The following is a 22,992-nucleotide window of genomic DNA, read 5'->3' as shown; positions in this document are numbered from 1 at the left end:
TAAACTTAATAACAAACTATAGTTAGTAACCACTCAAGATGCACACAAATTCACAAAGCAAGTTGACGGCTCTAGCCGTTCGCTAGGATATCGCTTGTCTGAGTTATCACCTTGGTAGCTCAAATAGAACTGAACTAACTTTCGGGTCATCCACCCGCTTATATAAACAAAATGAAGGAATAATCTGGAATAAACTAGTTTAGAATAATCGAGTAGCAATAAATAAAATCTTTTGATGTGTAGCCCGTGAGGCGGCAAACTTCAAAGAATTTGATCGAGCAAGCCGAGTGTCGGTGATTATCAAAGAGTGAGGCGGCAAACATGGAAGGTTTTGATGTTTGCCGCCTCACCGTCACTCCCGTGAGTAAACTAAGGAAACACAAGGAAACTTGTGTGGGCTATGGGATTCATTAGTCTATTGATGACTCCACATTTTTATAGTCTATTCATATCATATCCGGTGCCGGATAAGATAAAAACCACAAACAAGTGTTTTCTTTTAAAGATATGTACTATTATAAGTATATGAACTAGTACTAAGTATAAGTACTTAGTTTAGTGTAATATTTTTTTAATTGGGTTTTTCCAACATGTCTCGCGGGCCGGATCATATCTTACACGGGGCCGGATCCGGCCCGCGGGCCAGGGGTTGCCCATATGTGGCCTAGACTATGGAAACTTGCGATTAATGCACGAGTTTCAACATATGGTTTTACCCATTTCAAAACTTACAAGTCTGAATTTCCTAAATCGAAAAGAATTCGTTTATGAATTTCACAAAAAGATGTCACAGTCTAAAAAGTATAAATCACAGTACGTTCTTGCGTCTCATAGGGCTAACTGGGATTAAACTACAATCATAAACACCGAAGAAATACTTCATAGTTGAAGAATAATAAACAAATCAAGTTTTAACGTGTCGCACTTACCGACAAAATAAAAACGTGCGCTATTATAAAGTAAACAAATAACGGACACTATTATTTTTGGTTCATGAGATACCGTTTGTTCAAGTATATTATTTTTTTATTTGATGAATGGATTAAGGGGTGAGCGAAACAAAGTATGTAAAAATCAGTTTTCGATAAAAACTCGTTTAAAGTGCCACAACATATTTTATGACGTCACTTTTCATCTCACATGATTTTATTTTCGCTTGTAGTGCGATGGTAGCATCAGTTATTTCTGCTTAGAGCGCTACTAGAAGTTGTTATGATATCAATTTTTTATGTTTCCTTTTTCGAATGTAAGTTTGTTATTTCAAAGAAAAACAATTCAGATTATTTTCAATTTTTCGTAATTTTTTTATATATTATATTATAAACGACTTTTAAACCTCAGAACACAAACATCCATATGACGTTTATGAAGTACCATTTTTCAAAAGTCTATAAGTAAAATTTCATGATAGTTCGATCAGTCAGAAAAAAGTGATAGCAATTTAAGTGAAGCTACTTTTGTTATTTTCAAAACAATGTCGTGTATTAATTTATTCCTGATAAAAAACTGCTACTGTCCTGGCTCATCAATGGCTTCAAAAGTGTTATCCGGACTCTGCTCTATTGAAAAGAACCATTGTTTATTGATTTGCTAAATTTGAACTTAGTCGTACAGACACGGATGATGGTGAACGTTCTGGTCGTCCAGTTGAGGTGGTTACTCCAGAAAATATCAAAAAAGTTCACAAATTGGTTATATCTAATCGTAAATTGAAATTGCGTGAGATGTCGATAGCAACGATGGTTGAATTGACCGAATAGTCCAGATCTGGCCCTCAGTGACTACTGGTTATTCGCTGATCTCAGAAAAATGCTCGACGATAAGAAATTCAATTCAAATGAAGAAACAATTGCTGAAACTGATACCTATTTTGAGGCAAAACACAAATCCTTCTATAAGTACGGCATTGAGAAATTAGAGAAGCGTTGGAAGGATTGTATTGCTCTTGAAAGTACATCGATGAATAAAATCGATTTTTAACGAAAAATGTGTTTTTCTTAGTTAGTCACACGACTTATTGGGTGATGTATTATTTTGCAACATTAACGTTTTAATCATTTTATTTCCATTTTCTCTGGATTTCTTGAAAGATATTTGGCACATTGTACTCCTTTTGTACTATTTTTTTATGGTTTGTACAATAAACTCTGCAGATATAATCCAACCTCGAGTAAAAAGTCATATTTCAACACACTAGGTCGCTTTTCTTTGGCAACCTTCACATAAGTGTACTAGAAAAAAGAGCTTTTTTGCAGAACCGATATATTCCCTTTTCTTAACTCTAACTTTTGGAAGCGTATTTCAGCAAGCTTCCTTATTTTGTAATATTACAATATACTGGAACTAACATAGATGTTAAAAATGCATCCCAGAATTTTTTTAAAATAAAGTACAATACATTTTGAGAACATATCTCTCTCTCTCCCTCTCTCTCTCCCTCTCTCTCTCCCTCTCTCTCTCCCTCTCTCCCTCTCTCTCTCCCTCTCTCTCTCCCTCTCTCTCTCCCTCTCTCCCTCTCTCTCTCCCTCTCTCTCTCCCTCTCTCTCTCCCTCTCCTCTTAAATTTTGTTCAATATATTATCTTATCATTTGCCCTACTTCTCCAATTTTTAATTTCTATCCATTTTATATCTATCTTGCGTCACCTTGTCCATCCATCTTACATTGGGTCTACCTTCTTTTTTCTATCCCTGATTCAACTATTATCTTTTTCTCCCTCCTATATAAATACTCAGTATACATTTTCTTTCCTACCTGTTCAGCTGGTATTTTTTATTCATCGTTATCCATTGTCCAAGTTTTATTACCAAATAATATTAGTCTCAGAATAGATTTGTGTATTTTATCACTTCTAGAAAATATTTTATTATCAAACACATTGTTTAGCTTATATACGGATTCATGCTCCATTCATTATACTTCTTGGAAGATGAATTTCTTTGTTCGTCCTTTATTTCAAATTTTCTGCTTTTCATCTCCTTCGTTTCTAGTACATTCAATATGCAATACGTCTTTCCGTTTATTTCCAGCCTTATTGTTGCAGTTTTAGTTTTAGTTGTATCACTACCTTCCTCAACTCTTGCCTACTTGACACTATTGCAATATCATCTGCAAATGCTAGATACTAATGGCACATATTGTATATTAATCAAATTCGATTATATGTCCAGCATATGTCACCCAGGTAGTAACTTTTTCTAGTTTCTTCACGAAATTCTCATCTTTACACAATATTTCTGCTTTTTCTAATAATAAAATATTCCCGTCTCGTTTTTTGTATTGAAACCCACTCGCTCCTCACACGCGGCTTTTTATTTTTGGTATATTATGGCGCAACGTTTTTGTACCAATAACGACACCGGGCCGCGTTTCTCCCGAGATGTTCACGTGCTGATCCTGTACTGATCATTGTTTTGGTGCACTATTTTTCTTCTATAAATAGACTACAAATTTAGCAACAATAATCGGTCTGTTTACATATCATTTTTCTGCAGACGCTTTATGTGGTATTTAACCTACATAAATGGATTTTTTTTAGAAATATTTTGCTGAGAGTAAAATTCCTGTTTTAATTGTGGCTTGTAAAGATGATTTGGAGGAAGTACGACAAGATTATTTATTACAACCTTCTAGTTTTTGTCAGAAGTACAAAATTCTTCCCATACAGAAATTTTCTGCTAAAGGACCTAACCGGAAAGATGTGTTTGTTAAGCTAGCAACTATGGCTGCCTTCCCGTAAGTATTTTATTTATAGTTCTTGATGACATATTAATCATTGATTTAATTAATGACTATTAAAAAGTTATATTAGATAACCGAGTGATCGGACTGTAAAATCAAACTTGCCCGTACTTAACATATGAAGATAACATTACAAAATCAATTTATAAAATGTGTAATAAATAATATAAAAACAATTCCGACCCTGAATAACTACTTTTATATAAAAAATAACAAAAATAGGGTTAGAAAATTGAGATTAAGTATTAATTTTTACATCTTATTGTACTATATCTCATGGATATAGGGTTACAGTAAAAAAACTAAGGATTAATTTTCGAATACTAATTAATATTATATTTATTATTATATTAGGATATTATTAATAATAAATATTTTAATTTAAGTTTACAAGTTGTATACGTTACACTGTTTCTTTTGAATAATTTCTAGAAAGGTCTATATTTATTTAGAGACAGTATTAATTCACCCCACGAATAGAAAGGGTGTAAATAAATACGAAAAATATTACACTACTAAGAGAATTAGGAAATGATTGAATTACTTTTTACTTGTAGATCAAAACTGAAATTTTACCAAAAAGTGTGACTTATATATTTCATATCTATTAGTATTTTGATAAAGATCCGAAAATACCATAAAAAAAATCATTCAGTTTTGTTTCAAAAATAATTATTTCGATACACAAAAAAGGGAACCCAACTACTTACCTCGCTACATACATATAAAACAATGTTGTTCTAGTCTGGGTGTCAGCACATATGGGAATGAAGAAACAAATAATTTGGCGAAAAAAGAGGTTTAGACTCCCTTTATCGGACCAGAACCGTTCTGTTTACCGTGGAGAAGCCACTTAAACAAAAACAACAGAAGGCAAATGGAACAATTTTTTTGCTTTATACAGTAATGAATATTGAATTAAATTCTCTTTGAAGAAAGTGACACCAATTGACAATATCGACATCTTTGAAGGCTCAAAATTGCAAGGAGGAAAGTATCGGTCAACCGATGTTGTTTTTGTATGATTAGTTTGATAAGTGGACTGTATTTAACTGGGTTTTTCTTTTTCTTGTGCTTCGTTGACTATTGATATTTTGTTTCCAAATGAAAGATGATCATAAATTTTTATTAGATTGATTGATGTTAACTGTACGTTCAAAGGATTGCTACTGCCCCATCGTCTATAATACCGAGCGTTTTCTATTAACAGTGAGAGGAAGGACAACAAGTTGCCGTTCGGCACTATTTACAATATTCCTTATATCATATACAATATAATAATGCCCCATATAAAATACAACAACCGGTATCGAACTATTTGAATCTCGTCACGACGTCTTTTATGCAAATATTCCAATACTAAGTGAATACCAGTGTTGGTACTGCATGATTTTTTTAATTTATTAAATTTGACGTAAGAATACGCTTCGATTTTTTATTCTGCTAGCGCCAACAGGTACTAAGTTAGAAAACAAAATAAATGAGTTTACAACCTACATAAATAGGAAAAAAGTAACAGATTGGTTAAAGACATAGAAGAATAATAAATGCAATCAAAAAAATCCTTGTATAGGTTTTTGTTGCTACATCCTTTTAATTTTATGCCTTATCTGCTAAAAATTAGCTTTTGAAACAGGTAAAAAATGTTTTGACATTTCGAGATATTCCAGTCTCTTCCAAAATATAACTTGATATTGACAATTTTAATAATTAAATTAATTAATGTGTGTCGTTACAACCCCAGGACGTGTAGTTCCAGCCTCAGCTCGTGATGTTGAAGCTTCCGTATCGAACGATCTTTTTTTGCTTGTCTTTGTAGCACTACTTTCGAACGTGATTTTCTTTTCGTAGGCTTACTCTCCTCGCTAGTCTCACTCATTCTCCTCATTCCCATCTTCTGAAGCTATGAGAAAGTATAAATGTTTATGATACTCATTTTAGCAATACTAAACAAATCCAGCTGAAGTAAAAGTGTGAAAGCAGTGTAAAGAGTCACTTAGTATTGTCTATCACGCATATCTATAATTGTTTCAACACAAAATATTTTTCAAAACACATCGCACATTTTTGTACGCTTTACATAAAAATATAAATAATCGTTCAAAGGATAAAACAGCAAACAGAATTTTGTTTTTGTTTTTCCATAGTGCGAGTAGGGTGTAACTTCATAGGCTCTGGGCCCTAGGGAAAGTTTTAGCGGTAAATTTTCCCTCGGGCCCGGAGCGGGCCTTTGGAGCGTACACAAATAACCTAATTTTTTCGCACTTTTTACTTCAAAAAATTTTTTTTCTTTATTTTTCCTTGGATCCACACCCCTTAAGGAGTGGAAAATACAAAAGAAATTTCTGGGCTCAGGGGAAAGTTTATCAATTTCGGTTGAAGCTCAACATGTTAATAGATCACCTACAACATGAATAGCAAAATAAAAATCTATTTTAACTCCCAAAATTAATGTTTCCTTAGTTGTTATATTTCAAAAATAAATAGTCGCCATCAATTAAATAATTCATTGAGATTCATAAAAAAAATAGAAATTCTATTCAAATTGCTTAGGCCTTTTTTATTATCAACAGCTTTTTCGTTCCTATGTATGTGAACCGTTTCTAAAAATTCTCTTGTTTTTACATGGGATTACGTTTCAAGAATTTTTGAATTTTTATAATTAAATTGATATTTCATGGTTTGTTAATAATTTATCATCAATCTTTACAAGGTATGTAATGATTGTGAAGCTGTTTACATAGAACCGACATCGCAGTATTTAGAAAATAGACTAAAAGGTCATCAATATGATAACTGCATTTACTAACCATGGGATATGAAAAAAACATAATTTCAATTATACAAATTCATTAAACGGAATGAAATGCAAGAACAAAATAATTTTCACTTCACATACATAGGAACGAAAAAGCTGTTGATAATAAAAAAGACCTAAACAATTTGAATTATTTTATAAATTTGAATGCAACTACAAATTATTGTGGTTAAAACAAATTTTAGTTTCAATATTTAGGTGGTAGGTGATCTATAGATTGATATAATTATACGAATTGTGAATGTCAAAAACATATAAAAGGATTTTGTTTCATTTAAATTGAAAATTGAAAACTACTACTAGCACTACCCTAATTTTAGAAAAAATAGTAATTTGAACGACAAAATGCAAAAATGATTAAGTATGGGCAAGCTAGAATTGAACTTTCGAATATTCTATCTAATGCTATTCTAATAAATATATTTCTGTTAGTCGTTTCCAAGCAGCATGGATTTTATTTTATAAGCATAGGTTTGTAGTTTATTTACATTTATAACATAATGTGGATAGGTTTTTAGGAAACATTTTTGTTTGCTAACAGATTTGGTCATATTCGCTTTCTATTTATTTATAGAATTCAAAATATATATATCATTTTTTTTAGACATATGTACTAAAGTAAAAAAATCATTTCAATTCAGTTTTAGTTATAAGATTCTTATTCATATATATTTTATTTATTTATGAATTTATTGAACATATTTTTTTTATCTATTGATAAATATAATTTTGGGGATGTGATTGTTGTCAATATTGAAACTCATTTGAATTTGAAAACCGTGAAAATAGAGATGTCTCCCAAAGCTCTTAATGTATACAAGATATCTCTTAAAAGTGTCTATAAGATGTCTCTCCCAAAACTCGTATGTTTATAAGATATATTGAAAACGTTTTTCAGCATATAAGTGATTGTAAAGGTTTCAGCAAAATGTTTTAATTTTTTGCGAATATTTCCCAAACAATCAACAAATAAGGAATGTAAAGAAGATATTCTTAAAGACTTCCCACCTCCCAAAACTCTTCATTATTATAATTTTAATGTAACTCTGAAAATAGGCATGCTTGTCAATTTCGGTATGCGTCTAAAACAAGTACAATAATTTCCATTCCTTTTTGCTGTTTTTTCAAATATTAAAAAAAAATGTAGTTCCTATTTTGTTCTGGTTATGAGAAGTACGTCACCTGCATATGCCAGGACTTACCCTTTGCTATTATAAATCATTCCTTGGGATCGTAATCCACTATTTCGGAGAATCACCTCTAGTAGGAAATTAAACAACATGGTTGACAACGGATCGTCCAGTTTTAAGCCCTTTTTGTTTCGTATTTTCGGATAAGCTTCCTTCTATGGCTACTATGTTTTCAGTTTAGCTTAATGTCATTTTCACCAATCGTATCAATTTCTTAGGTATGCCAAGTTTTGCTAGAGCTTGGTACAGGTATTTTCTTAATATTTAATCGTATACCTGTTTTAACTTGATAAATAATAGTTTTAAATTCAGTCCCTGCTCATAGCTATGCCCCTGTAATTTCCGCAGTCAGCCCTATTTCCTTTCCTATGTGTGGTGCTTTGTCCCATTGGCTTGGTATTTCTTCTAATTCCCAGATTTTTAAAAAAATTTGAATATTCGGTTTTGCAGAGCCTCTTCCCCATACTTTTATTTCAATTTCCGTTGGTGCTTCTACTATAGAGATTTGGTGGCTCTCTTCCTTCTCTTCCTGCGACTTAACCGTTTTCCTCTATGTCTTCATTTAGTAGTTCATCAATGTATTGCCTCCATATATCCATTTTTTCTTTTATGCTTCTTATTAGACATCCATTTTCACTTCGATAGCATTTCTGCCTCACTAAATCCTAAATTTTCCCGTTTCTAACTTCTGCTATTTTTTTTACTTTTTCCCTTCTTTACTATCACTATGTTTACTTACTCTACCTGTCGTTTTTTTGTAAATTTTTTCATTACCGACTTTAGCATTGAAATCCCCAATCAGTAATTTGACGTCAAATTTTGACGTTTTATTGTGAATAGATTCGATTTTATTATAGAACTCATTTTTTAACTCCTGATCTTTCTCCTCTGATGTACATTTAATATATTTAACTTTCTGTACTTACCCCTTATCCTTAGTAAGCACAATCTATCTGATATGGCTTCAAAATTTACTACCAAGTCCTGGATCTTTAGTCCCCCGCTACTGAAGAAGGTACAATCCTTAATTGGTATTATCTTTTCCTCTTTTTGCTTAGTCTCTTGTATCGCCATTATTTCAATTCGGTACTGTATCAAATTCTTACTATATTTTTCAGAGATCCTGCTTCAACGAGCCTTTCACGTTCCTCTATCCAATATTTATTTTTCCGTACTCGTGTATTTGTCTTTGTATAATGTCCTTGCCTTTACCACTCAAGTCTATGTTCTTTGCCAGGACAGAGTTTGTTTCTGTACGCCTTCGTTGTTCTACATGTTTGCTTGTGGCTCCAGCTTGTTTTCCGTCCACGTTTTGCCCTCTATTATTACTTTCCGGAACCCAATTTTTACTATTTTCCCCTGTTCTATCACCTTCTTTGCTTTATTTCTAATTTCTTCCTGCATTTTTCGTTCCGGTGTTGTCAAATCATTATTTATATATATTTTTTCTTCTTTAAATTCTTTTAGTTTACTATTTGCCCTACAAATCTTGTCAAGCCTCCTAACACTAATTCAACTTCATCTTTTCATAAAATTCATTCATACTTCATCATCTTTCTCCTCTGATGGAGCGTACACATTCAGTAAGGTTATTTTTCTAAACTTACAATAGATACAAAAAACTTTGTGGTTTACGACCTAAGCCGACGATATATATTTTCCCTTAATTTTCATTCTGCTAAAATCTCAATATACTTTCATTCGAAGTTGGAACTACTCACTTTGAATAAGAAGAATGGATGTGATTTTACTAGAAAATTTGCCAACACTGTAATCTAAGTATTCTGAATAAGTATTTACCCGAGACGGCACTTATACGCTCCTTCGAACTGTTGGTTTATCCAGCTTCGTCTGTAAGATCTTTCATAGTTGTCGTTAATTAGGGAAAAACAGGAATTTGAAAAAAAAATCAGTGATAGAAACGAATATGCTTCAATGACTGTATTTGTGATTTCGACGATTGTCACTTAACCAGAGTCTCTGAAAATGTACTTCTCGGACGGGTCTAGCGCAGCAGTACTTTTTCTAAAAACCAATATCGTCAACCAGCGACGATTAATTCACAGAATTTATTATTTGATGTAGCTGAATCTCCTCCTTGGTAATCGATATTCAAATCGAAGTCGAATCGATATTACTAAGCACTTGAAATTTCCAACACTGTACTTGTTGAATGTTGACTGTCCTGTAAGCAACAAGTTTTTTCATCAAACCTTGTAAATACTGTTGCTTCCATTATCACTTGAAAAAAATGAATAGTAAATTAAACTCAAAAAATAACATTCTTTAGCTAATAATAATGAATGCGTTTTTTATATGGACACGCTGTATATGTATAACTTCTTGTATTTATACAGGGATATTGACAATTTCATATGAACTATTAGTTTAGATAATTTTGTATCTATATGAATAACGTCATGATAATTCGTATTTTATAGATTTTTTTTATTTTCCAGTCCGTTACGACGTATGGTACACGCTTTACTGTTACGACCTCAACCAACAGAGTGGTTAGATCATTTTTGCAGGTTGTTATCAGTTTAACAGTTTTTTTTTAATTGTGACTAACTTGTTCTATTCACTTTTTTCATAACAATAATAAATTATTGGCAACTGTTACTAACCCAAATTATAAATATAAAGTGTATTGTGTAGTGTAGTGTCTCATTTTGGTTGAAACTGCACTGTATCTCAGCTATTATTAAAGATATAGACATGCGGTTTTCGCGACACTGTATCACTTTTGTTCCTGAAATACAAGGCGAAAACAGAAATGTTAACTTTTGGAGATGCTATTATTTCTCAGGTCCTATATACGAAAGACAAAAAATGAATTTTTTTTTCTGATTACATTGATGTTTCACAACCTAGCCTTCAATAAATTTCAGCTTCCAAAATCAGAAAAATCCATATTTATGTTTGTTTATTTTATAGTAGACCATGAATTCATTCACACATGCATTTAATTATTACGTTTTTAAAACGCCACGTGATTTAAACCAATTATTTAATTATATTCTAACATAATATAAACTAACATAACATAAAAAATGTTGAAAACAAAAAAATATATCGGTATAGATTCAACATTAAAAACTGTAATTACAAGAATCAAATTAAAAAATGAATTACAAAAACCAAAAAAAAAACAAATCTAATAACATTGTTCAAACTGTCGTCCATTTTGTCTTATACGTAAGCCACATACAGTTACAATTCGCCTTAAGGCATTTAAAATCATAGAGGGTTTCATTTGTTAGTTTCCGAATACTTCTTCGGCGAAAACAGGTCCTGTATAAAATAGAAAAAAAATGAAAACTGCTTATAATAGATATTTTTACATAAAAGTAAGTGGTGTATTTGAAAATTTTTTTTGAGCACTGTTTTGAATATTGGGCACAACTTGGTATTTTTTCAATTGAATGTATTTTTTTTCTGAACACATTGATGTATCATAACCTAATTTATATATATATATATATATATATATATATATATATATATATATATATATATATATATATATATATAAATGAATACTAACTTCAATCTAACATTAGCTCTTTGGACAATATACTCAAGAAGAGTTAAGAAGTTCAAATATGGAGTTTTGGTAAGTTTGGATAGACTAACATGAACATTACTAACATAAAAACTGATATACTCTGTTATAAAGGAGAATAAATTTAATTTACAGTTGAATTTTCGTTTTTGAAAATGCCAGCAATTAGACGTACAAACTTGAGTCGCAGAACTCGCAATGCTGGGAGTCAAAGATATACAAGAGCAAGTCAAACTGACAAGCATCGCAAAGCACGGAATAATGTTGAACGGAATCGATGAAATCGAAATCAACCAAATAGAAATGTTGCGTTTAACCCCTATCGAACTGCATTCAATTATAACGTAGAAATCGAGTACCGTTGACAGAAAATCGTTGCTATTGGACCAATGAACGTTGTATGTCAATATTGCAAGACATTTAAGTTTAAAAATGAAGCTCATGGATTGTATTGAGCGAACGGTCAAGTCAAATTGACTTTATTGGTATCGCCACTAGAACCATTACATTTATTGGTTTCCGGAAATGGGCCAGATTCTAAACATTTTTTGACTCATATTCAGTATACAATAATTGTTTTCATTTGGTGCAACAAAAGTAATCCAAGAAATTTTATGCCAACTTTCATGATTCAGGGTCGAATATATCATTTCACAACCGTATGGACCGTGTCGTCTGATAATCACAAAATTGTTATCAAAGCTGATAAGACGCCAGCAGGAGAACACGCGAGACGTTTTAATGCGCCAACAATTGACGAAGTCGCTATTGTCGTCATGGGTGAAAATTTAGAAAACCGAAGTATTGCGTAGCGATCAACTGCAGCGTGTGACCGAAACATATCGATCATATGATGCGCTACAATATTGGCAAGGTGAAGATGGATATCATTTTTCAAAGAAGATGATACAATCCAGTTACAGGATCCGAAACTAACAAAAAAGTTAGTTTATTGAATTATTATTCATACAGACTGATAGACTGATGGTTCGGGAAAATGAGGACAATATGCGGTGGATATGTACGTGAAAGTTGAAACTGAGCGATTGAGATATATCAGGTTGAACCAGACAAAACTGAGGGATACCATCAATGCTGATGGAAATGCACACAATGTAGGTAGAACAAACTATTCTACCAGCAACATATGTCTTAAGTCCGCGACATATGCATAAATACGCTCTGGATGCTATGTCGTATGTACTTAACCAAAAGGGCTTGACCAAAATTAGATTTTGAATAAAATTTGGACCGATTCGGACCGGTAGATTTTGACAAATCTCAAAACCAATTCGAATTCAATATTCATCAAGACAGGACAACGTCTGTCGGGTCAGCTAGTATACAATAAATTTCAGCTTCAAAAATCAGAAAAATCCATATTTATGTTTGTTTATTTAATAGTAGGCTATGAAATCTTTCACACATGCATAAAAGTTGCACATGCATAAAAAATATTTTTTTTTATTACACACATGGAAATTAGGTCACAAACAGAGTTAATACAAATCATTAATAATGGCTAACGATGAAAACAGGGAATTTCAAAATTTTAAAAAATATGATATTATAAGATGTTTAAACAATTCTAAGGAAAATGTCGAAGCAGTGCCGCAATTATATTTAAACAGGTAAAGATTTTATTAGGTTTCCAGAAAGACGTCAACCATCTCGGGCTACGCTATTCCGGTTAAAATCCTACTTCATATTGAAAAAAATTATGCTGGCGAAATTAATGCTTTAGCGTGTGTGGACCCCAAATTTCCTGTAGAAAAATAGAGGAAGAGGTAAGAATTTCAAAATCAAAAGTGCAAAAAAATTTAAAAAAACATTAACTTAAACCATATACGGTAAATATTGTTCAAAAATTGCATCCTGACGATCTATTTAAACGATTGGATTTTCAAATTGGCTTTTAACCAAAACTAATGAAGATCAGGATTTTGCAAAGAAGGTAATATGATCTGACGAATACCATTTAAGCAGCAGCGGCATATTTAATAGGCAAAATACTAGACATTGGTATCAAGAAAATCGATATATTACTTTTGAACGACAGCAACAATGCCAATTTGGTTTTAGCGTTTGGTGTTTTATATTGGGCTCTAAAAATGTAGATATATACAATTTTTGTGGGTAGCTCTATTGCAACGGTACCTTATTAAATTACAAAATACGAGGCTCGTTTTTTTTCAACCTCCGATCGCTCCGTGCAGAAGAAAGCGGGCATGCACTGTAGGCGACTGCGAAGCTCTCGCACTACACGCTCCGCTACTGTTGACATTGCGTCAGTCGGCGTTGTGCTACAGCCACGTAAATATATCCGCCATTATTGATGCTCCCGCCAAGTGTGATTCGTTTTCTACAGTCTGAAGGATAGTGCAGCAGAAATCGGAGAATGAGTGGTGTGTATGGAGAAAACTTCATGAGTGATGGCGTTGTGCGCGAATGGTGTCGAAATGATATAAGGGCCCAAGGACGCAAATCTGTCGTTTCAGATGACCTTGTTTGTCTACGGAATTTCCAGAAGTTTTAAGGTTTGTTTTGTACTCTATTGTTACGCAACGGTTAGGCTACATTTGTCGCAACTTTCTTTGAAGAGGGTATTGAAAAGCTTGTCCACAGATGTCTCAATCTCTTCGGTGATTTTGTCGAAAAGTAACCATAAGTGTATGAATCTTTTAGTAATAAAATGAACTTGTCTTCTTTTTATAGCCTATCAGAGGTTGAAAAAAAAACTGCCCAGAGTTGCTGGAGGACATACCTTAGGCTCAGCGATATCAGATATATTTCAGCAAGATGGAGCGCCCGCTCATAATTCAAGGGTAGTTAGAGAATATTTAAGTGCTCAGTAGACGCTGGATTGGCACACACAAGGGCTAATTAGATGGCCCCCGAGGTCACCGGACTTTAGTATTATCGACTTCTTTGTATGGTCACACAAAAATAAGATTTATGCAAATCGGCATAACAATATAATTGAACTCCAAGCCTCAACCGAAGAAGCATTCAGAAACTTACAAAGACAACCCTTTATGATTTTAAATGCCTTAAGGCAAATTGAAACTGTATGTGGTTTATGTATAAGACAAAATGGACGACATTTTGAACAATGTTATTAGATTATATGTTTTTTTTTTGGTTTTTGTAATTCTTTTTCTAATTTGATTCTTGTAATTACAGTTTTTTATTTTTAACAAGTTCATATTATGTTAGAATATAATTAAATAAATTGGTTTAAATCACATGGCGTTTTAAAAAAGTAATAATTAAATGCATGAGTGAATGAATTCATGGTCTACTATTAAATAAACAAACATAGATATGGATTTTTCTTATTTGGAAGCTGAAATTTATTGAAAATTAGGTTGTGATACATCAATGTATTCAGAAAAAAAAATTCATTTTGTTGTCTGTCTTATACAGGACCTGAGAAATAATATCATCTCCAAAAGTGAACATTTCTGTTTTCGCCTTGTATTTCAGGAACAAAAATATTTGGAATATTTCTGTTTGTGGATTTTAAAGTTTTACAAAAAAGTGATACAGTGTCGCGAAAACCGCATATCTTTAATAATAGCTGAGGTACAGTGCAGTCTCGACCAAAATGGGACACATTGTACACATATATCATAAGAGCATTTTTTGTGATATTATTCCAAAAAAATTCTAATCTGTTGAATAAAATAATTATTGATTATATATGTTCAATATGCAGTAATTAGTTTTTAAAATGTAGTTAGTTAGTTGAAGTTATATTTTCGTAACGGTTTTGAAATTTTTATTAATCGACGTTTTATGAAACGGTTAGATACATACAGGACTGCAAAAAAGGAGTCTTAGTTAATCTTGAAAATATGTCGTTTTCTAACCTAAACTACAAAAACGATTTCTCGTTTATTTGAAATAATTTGATATCGTCAAATTTGCGATTCATTCTTTTAATACTCACCAATGCATTAGAAGTACAGCTATTGTCAGATTACTTTGAATATGAGCCTATGAAATGCCCAAATAAAGACTAGAGACTGCAAGTGAATGTGACAGTATAATCTCATATAAAGTCCGAGGAAAAATTTCACCAAGTCCATTATTTTCGACACATAATCCTGGGAGTAAGATTGATAAATCCATTTTTTTTCTACCTATATATTTTTCAAATTTATAACTATAATTTATCTAAATTTTGCGAATAGATAGCTCTGAAACCGCCGTCTTAACCTTCTTCTTCAAATTCATCATTCGAGTTATCGTTATCTTCATTACTATTCACTTCTTCATCGATATCACTTTTCGCTTCACCTTCCAACTCATCAAACCTTCAAGAATTTAATATAAAAAAATTGAAACTAACAACAAAATAGTAAAGTTTAAAAATGGAAACTAACAAAAAAGAAATTCCAGGAGAATAAATATAATAATTGAGGTAATTATAGAAAAGCTCAAACAGGAACCAATAGGGAACAAAATAGTTCTTTCAGTTTAAGGAGAAAATCAACACAAAACCCAATAAGAAAAGTGACAGATGCAAAAATATATAAAAAAGGAAGAACCAAAAAAACTTAGCTATAACAAATAGCACAGGAAAGAAGAAGACAAAGGAAAACAATATAGCACATGAATGAAGTAGCATCGAAAAATGGTCGAAAAGTCATAAATAGTCCTAGACAAGAAAAATTTTGCTCGACAAATGGAGATGTAAACATTGTAACTGCAATTTCTTTATTAATAACACCAAAAAAAGAGATTTTAAATACTACAATGAGTTTTTGGATGATATAGTCTAAGAAAACCATGGTTATAAAAGACATCCACTACGTACTTTCCTGTTAATTAAAGTAAAAACAATTTTATATCAATATAATTGAAATTTGGACCCATAATACCAAAAATAAAAGTTTTTCTATTCCCTACTTACCCATCCAAATATTTATGTCTTGGTATCATTTTGAAAACCTTCTCTCTATTATCAATAACGATGGTAAATTATGTATTAGTTTGATCTCAACCAATTTTTTTTTTCAGTTGGTAAAGTTCTTTTTGTGATGAAAATCACTCACCTTACTATTTGACTTAAAAATTATCGAAGCATTTGATATGAATTCATTTTCTCATCCTACATGCACTGCAACTAACCGTTGCCCCTTACACACTAGTTTTTGTAGTCTTTCGTTACTGTTATCAAACCAAGCTATCCATGTAGATAACACTTGACGGTGCTGTCTTATTCCTCTTTAAAGTATTTTCCTCAATTTTCTAACGTTATGTTGCTTCAACTAGTCGCTTGTGGTTAGCTTTTATTATTGTTATCGAAAACTTAGAATACGCAAACTATTTTTAATACCGTCGAGCACCTGATTTCTTATCTTTTTGGTGTAAGAGTCAAATAGTACCTAGGTGCTGCCTATATCAATTTTGATCAACTTTCCAGAACGCTATCTTCAGTATTTACTTTATTAAATGATTTATATTCATTTTGTTTTTCCCAATACCAATTGTATAAGTTAATTTCACTTTTAAAACTTAGTGCACCACAATTAGTACACTAGTTAGAACACAACACTACTAATACTGCTGTATCTATTATTTTCCTTTAGTTATAACTTTTCCATCGCGCGAATTGTGAGTATCATCAACCGCGTATCTTCAATATTAAACTCCTATAATGTTAGCTACTGGCTTATATATACCTAGCGATAATTCTAGAACATTATGGAAAATCCTAGTTATGGCTAACTTCTATTATAAACTCCTAGAACAATACCATCTTTTATAGTTTTCATTACATTTAATTATGACCTGCGCAGTTAGATGGCGTGCGACTGGGTACTCGCTACATTGTAATTTTCACTACATTAAGTTATGACTGGTGCCTTCAAATAGCGTGCGGCTGTTTACCCTTCACGATTCCATCAAAAATCTTATGCTTAGTAAGAAGTTTGAATTTCAAATTCTTCAATATTCAACTCACTTCTCTATTCTTTGCTACCGCCTTATATATGCTGTTGCAGTTATTCTAGCTCTTCAACGACTTCGGCGGGCGTATACGCCCGCTCACTCGTTTACCCGATGGATCGCGGCGGTCGTATACGCCAATCATTGAGATCAGCAAACAATGTCGTTCCAGGAATTGATGCGCAATAATTAGGTTCTTTTTTGTTTAAATTTCGAAGAGGAATTAAAATAAAATTATGAAAATGTTAGAAATAACTAGCAATGGTGAAGTAGGTGAACAAAAATTTATACTGTTCCCATGGATGATGGCGGGCGTATACGCCCGCTTTATTTTTTCAATTAATTTTCGCTATATAACTATTTTTAAAACTTATAAAATGTATGATACTTTTTTTAAGAACATATTACAACTTTTAGCAGAAAAGACCAATTTGGTTCAGGGAGAAAGTTTCACCAGAATGGCTTGGTCGTTAAAGTGTTAATACATTTTGGACACTTCTGCCTAGTTATGGCCAACCTCGTTAAGAAACATCTGGAACAACAGTTCAACAATGGTTACCTCATAATTGATCCGTTAGAATACATTATTCACGATTTTTTTGTGCATTGAAAATCTTACTCTTAATATTTTTATTGTGATGTTACTACTATAATTTTTTTTTTAAATTTTTTGAAAATTATCAAATAATAATATTACAAAAACTGCTCTTACTTTTAACAACGAAATATTTGATGTTAGTTGTATATATGATAGTTGTTATACAGTCGAACTTGTGTAAGCAAGAATTCAATTGAGCCGAATGTATTCTTGACTATGAGGTTATTTCTCTTTTATAGAGATTATAGATTATAAAAATAGAACGTATACTATGCTAAGAGCAGAAATAGATAATAAATATAATGTTGACATAATCGCGTACATTTATTTTATTTGTTTAAAACAATCACCTCATTTTTTTCACGTGTATTTTTCTTACAATTTCCAATGTTTTTCAATTTCCTAAATATTTTCAAAAAAGATAAACGTCACAATGCTCAAAAAAACTATGGAGTGCTTTTATACTATTTAAAGCGGATTTACATGGAATAGGAATAGAAATCTACTTCATTCATATTCGAGTATGTCATTATTTATGCATTCCAGCAATCGGCAAATTGTCATTAATTGCCAGTCCTCAAAACTTTATTCGTACTATTCATAGCGCATAAGTTTGTCCCAATTTTCAGTAGAATATTCAACATTAATTTCTTAATTGTTGATTGGGATCAAAACCCATCTATCTCCAATTGTTGATGGTTGTATCGCCTACTATTACCAGGCTCTAGGTGCAAATAAACAGGATAAGTTTTCATAAATTTTCTCACCTAAAATTTTCAACCATCTCTTAAAAATTAGTCTACATCCAATTAGACATCCAAGCCTTAGTATTGCTCAACGAGTCAAGTATTTAAACCTTTCAAGCATCTGAGACCGATGATAAGAAGCGGCAATTGATCCCTTCGTCACGTTTGTGCACTGCATTGAAGAATAGTCAACCGCTTTTTGGTTTTTGTCCATGAGATTCTAGTCCCTTAAATATGAAGGTTTTATCCGAAAGACACTTGAAAAATAAAGCAGTTTCATCCGCATTATATGCGTCATTTGGATGATATTTTTTAACAGGTTTGGTAAATCTTCTGTCCACTGGATCGACTGGTTTGATTTCCCCATCATCTTTTTTTTTGATATATGTCTAACAGCCTTTAAAACTACTACTATTAAAAACTTCTGTATTACCGAACATTTTACCTTTTTTCACAAATGTTTCCCATCTATGGGAACATTTTTATCTAGGTTTTCATCCACACTTTTCGATATGGGAATTTAGACAAGCCTGTTCCTCTTTATGTCCTTCCTTTATATGTTGTATATTCTAACGAGTAAAAATGCCCGCCTTCGAAAGTATTCATGGTTTTATCATTCAATATATATGTAATGACATTAATTTTTCGCTCGAATCATTATTATAAATTGAAACCAAAAGTTGAGGATTGCAAAAATATATGTATTTCCATGTAAAATAATGACGCTTTAGCTTTCGTGATTAACTAAGGACGGTTTGATTTTGATTCGATTTGAATCTTATTGTAAATAATTTCTCTTGCAGAGGTCTAGAGCAAGAAATTGACACAGAGGCCTTAAAGTGAAAAATTTTTCTAAAAGAGGTTTTCTTATCCTATCACTCATAGAGGTTTTCGGATTTCAAAAAGACTATTTTTGTCGTAGTTTTCTCACTTTTCGCTTATCCAGGTTCGACTGTAGTTTGTAAGGATTATTTCTTCAATCAATAGATAATAACCTTTCATAATGGAACAATAACACAATGTTAATTAGAAATTTTTTATTTATTGATGAGATTCGACTCCGCCCTAAAGATATAACTACCCTTTGCACCTACTGTTCCCAGACTTTTAGCATGATGCTCTTCAAAATAATTCTTTTCCGAATTCCTTGGTCACAATTGCTTGGATGTCCTCAATCGATTCTAATGTGATTTTTTACGACGTTTTTGATTTTGTAGAAGAAAAAAAGTCGCAGGGCGATAAATCCGACAATTAGAGGAACTGTGGTAACATTGGAATATTTCTGAAACCTAAAATCTACGTCACACTCAACGCGAAGTGGCAGGATGCGTTATTGTCATCCATCACCCAATTGTCTGGACGCACTCTGATGAACCTGTTTCGAAAAATACTTGATCGATGGTCTGTTCAAGTGTGTCGAATTGCTCATGAACCCGCGGCTATCAAAAAAGCAGATGAGATGAAACTTTTATTTTGGTCTTGGATCATTTCGTGATAGCCACTCTCTGGTGTTGCGTTTCGGCGCTGTACAGAAAAAAACAACTCACCCGTAACAACGCGATCGAGCAGCGATTGAAATTCGATTTTGCTTTTGCTTTTCTGAAAAGTTTTTTGCCATCATTTTGGCACAAAGCTTTGTTATTGTGAAATCTTAAGCCCGACGGTTTCGCTGTTGACATGTAGTTGGTTTACTATTATTCGGATCGTTAACCGACGATCTTGTTGAATCAAAGCGTTCCCTACATGGTGCTCAATCATGTTAGTGAACACCAATATCAGTCTCCCTCCTCGTGCTGTTCTCTCACGCTTTTATAGTCCTCCTTGACCATTTTATGCAATTGAAACATTTATTAATGGCTCAAAAAATCATCAATACTTAATCATAAGTTTCAGTGACCGAATCTCCTAATTTCTGACATAATTAGATCGCAACACGTTGCTTGTGATTTCGTACTATACGTCCCAATGTTTGCGTCTTGCCTAGGAGCAGGGCCGGATTAAGCTAGGGGTTTGGGGGGTACAGCCACGGACTCCAGGTCCAAGAGGGCCCCACCATTTGTAAATCATTCTGTTTCATGTGTTGATTCCACAGATCGTATAGATATTATTTTTTTAATTTCCGAATTCCTTAAGGGAGCCCCGTCATTATTTTAGCCCCGGGCCTAAATCTTAATCCGGCCCTGCCTAGGAGTGTTGATGGGAAATTTCTAGAGAAGCTTTTAATATATTATATATATATATATATATATATATATATATATATATATATATATATATATAATAAATAGTTATTAATTAGTTACTATATACTGTTCGCTTTCGATATAAAATTGGTCACATTTGGGGGTCCATTTGTGCCCCTCTTTTTTGCTGTGATACTGGAGAATCCAGTATTTACAGCTGATCTCACTCCTAGAATATGGGGTGGCCAGAACGTGGATAATATGAGAAATCTTAAAATGGGAAAATATACTGGGTGTTTACTTAAAAAAAAAGTTTGCTTTGTTACGCAGCAGTAACTACTCTATAGGTATCTACTTATTTACAAGATAAGTGCCTTCAATTCAGATATTTTCAAACTATAAATTCATCTTGTATATCATTGATTGTTAGTGACTCCCTTCCTGATTTTGTTTTGGTGCACTAATTTTTCCTGATTTTTCCGGTCTCTCAACTCTAGTTTAAAAACTTATGAATTATTCTTTCTTTTCCTTTCATCATATGTGGCAGATGAAAGTAACCGTCTAAACTTACTGTTTATACATTTTAAATAGTTTGCATGCGTTTGTAAAAATTTATAAGCTTCAATTTTAGTAAATTATTTTTCTGTCACAGGAATTTCCGGGAATTTGGTATGAGGGCAGCTGATACAACTGTTTGGTGGAAAGCTGGTATTAGTTTAGCAGCGGTTACAGCTTTAGGATTCATTGTAGCAAAAGTTATGAATACAGCAGACAAAACGAGATAGACAATGTAACATATGAAAAATTATTATATTATGTACAATATTTTACTGTACCTTATTTTTTTCTATTTATTAATCATTGATTAGAATAGTTATTTTATTTATGTTCTTCGATTCTCCGGATAATTTGATCGACTGAAGTGTATACGTTCAGGAGGTTCTTAGACTTAAGGTAGAAACGAGAAACCAATATGTAACATAGTTTTTTAAATCAACTAATATATTATTTAAAACATATAACAGGTCTTTTCGTTTTTACCTAGGTTATGAGTAAGGAATAAACAGAATTTTTTTTCAAGATGAAATGACATGTTCCAGCGGAAACGGCAATATACAAGAAGAAAATGTAATCTTAAAATCCCGGACTGGACCTCTATTCGGCCTTTATTAAAGTATGTTTAACTGGCATTCAACTTCCTCAAGAAAGAAATAACTTCTAAAAAATTATCTTTACTCATAAACCATCCCCGTACACAATCTTCCAAATTAATTTCTATTGCCAAATACTGTACGATCCTGTGACAAGGATCTCCAATTGAGATAGCTCCTGTGAGGAGAGTTGGGCTTTGAGACTGTACTGAACTTGTTGTTGGTGGTCTACCTCTCAGGCAAAATAACCGAATTTTGTAGTTTTATATAAAAATTAAAAAAATAAAACACGGCTCTAGAAATATATTTATTTAAAAAGAGGAGAAAAACACATTAACTTGAATAAAAGAATCTTATAATAGCAGTTAGAACTATGGTCTAAAGTTGGCGGTGATGTAGTCCGTTGGTGGAGGAATAGCAATTGGTACGGTTGAGCTTTTTTGGCCGTGACCTAATAGCGAGTCTAAAAATATATCACCAAGAATTTTTTAAAACTAATTATTTCCTCCAGTAGAAAATATATTTTTCGGAATAAGATACATATTATTTCAAACTAGTATTGATTTGAGTGAAATACAGAGAAATTGTTTTCTATTAAATATTGGAAATGGCTATACAGTAAAAGTGACCACTACTCTTTATACAGTTCCAGAGATTTGAAATGGATTCAGGTAGGATCTCCACTTTCGATCTCAGTAAAACCTAATTCCTGGGCTTGAGTGCTTGCTATCACAGTGAATCCAGAAATTATTTGTTTCAGTATTCCATTCTCTTTTCCACAGAACCTGAAGTAGCAGGAGTTGTTCTATATCCTCTCAAGATGTTCATTCAAGTGACAGTGTCCTAAAGGCCAATGACGGATCAAAGGATAATGACGGTTAAAGTCAAGTTAAGACTTGCAATTTTGTCGGAGAGTTAAGTGAATAATCAAGATTGAAACAGTAGTTAAACTGGTTGGGTAAATATGAAAAATGTTATAGAACGTAATATTAACCTGATATTTGTACTGTTATTATTTGATTCCTTTGAGAATAATCATGATCTGA

The 22,992-nt window shown here is 32.4% G+C and overlaps 1 protein-coding gene across 3 annotated transcripts in view; it reads left to right on the top strand.

Annotated features, from left to right (window-relative positions):
- Nucleotides 1–21,817, top strand: part of LOC130895972 (mitochondrial Rho GTPase) — a 46,033-nt gene extending 24,216 nt beyond the window's left edge. Inside the window, exons 9-12 of one of the 3 annotated variants that reach the window (XM_057803669.1) lie at nucleotides 3,538–3,734; nucleotides 6,991–7,029; nucleotides 10,208–10,279; nucleotides 21,448–21,817. In XM_057803669.1, the coding sequence (XP_057659652.1) occupies nucleotides 3,538–3,734; nucleotides 6,991–7,029; nucleotides 10,208–10,279; nucleotides 21,448–21,580 (441 nt within the window). In that variant the 3' untranslated portion in view covers nucleotides 21,581–21,817. The remainder of the gene's footprint in view (nucleotides 1–3,537; nucleotides 3,735–6,990; nucleotides 7,030–10,207; nucleotides 10,280–21,447) is intronic. The other 2 variants (XM_057803666.1, XM_057803667.1) reach the window with 2 other exon arrangements.
- Nucleotides 21,818–22,992: the final 1,175 nt, after the last annotated feature.

This window comes from Diorhabda carinulata, chromosome 6 (genome assembly GCF_026250575.1).
Source record: "Diorhabda carinulata isolate Delta chromosome 6, icDioCari1.1, whole genome shotgun sequence".
NCBI lineage: Eukaryota > Metazoa > Arthropoda > Insecta > Coleoptera > Chrysomelidae > Diorhabda > Diorhabda carinulata.
The sequence above is the reverse complement of the archived record's forward strand: the minus strand, read 5'-3'. Positions and strand labels throughout refer to the sequence as shown.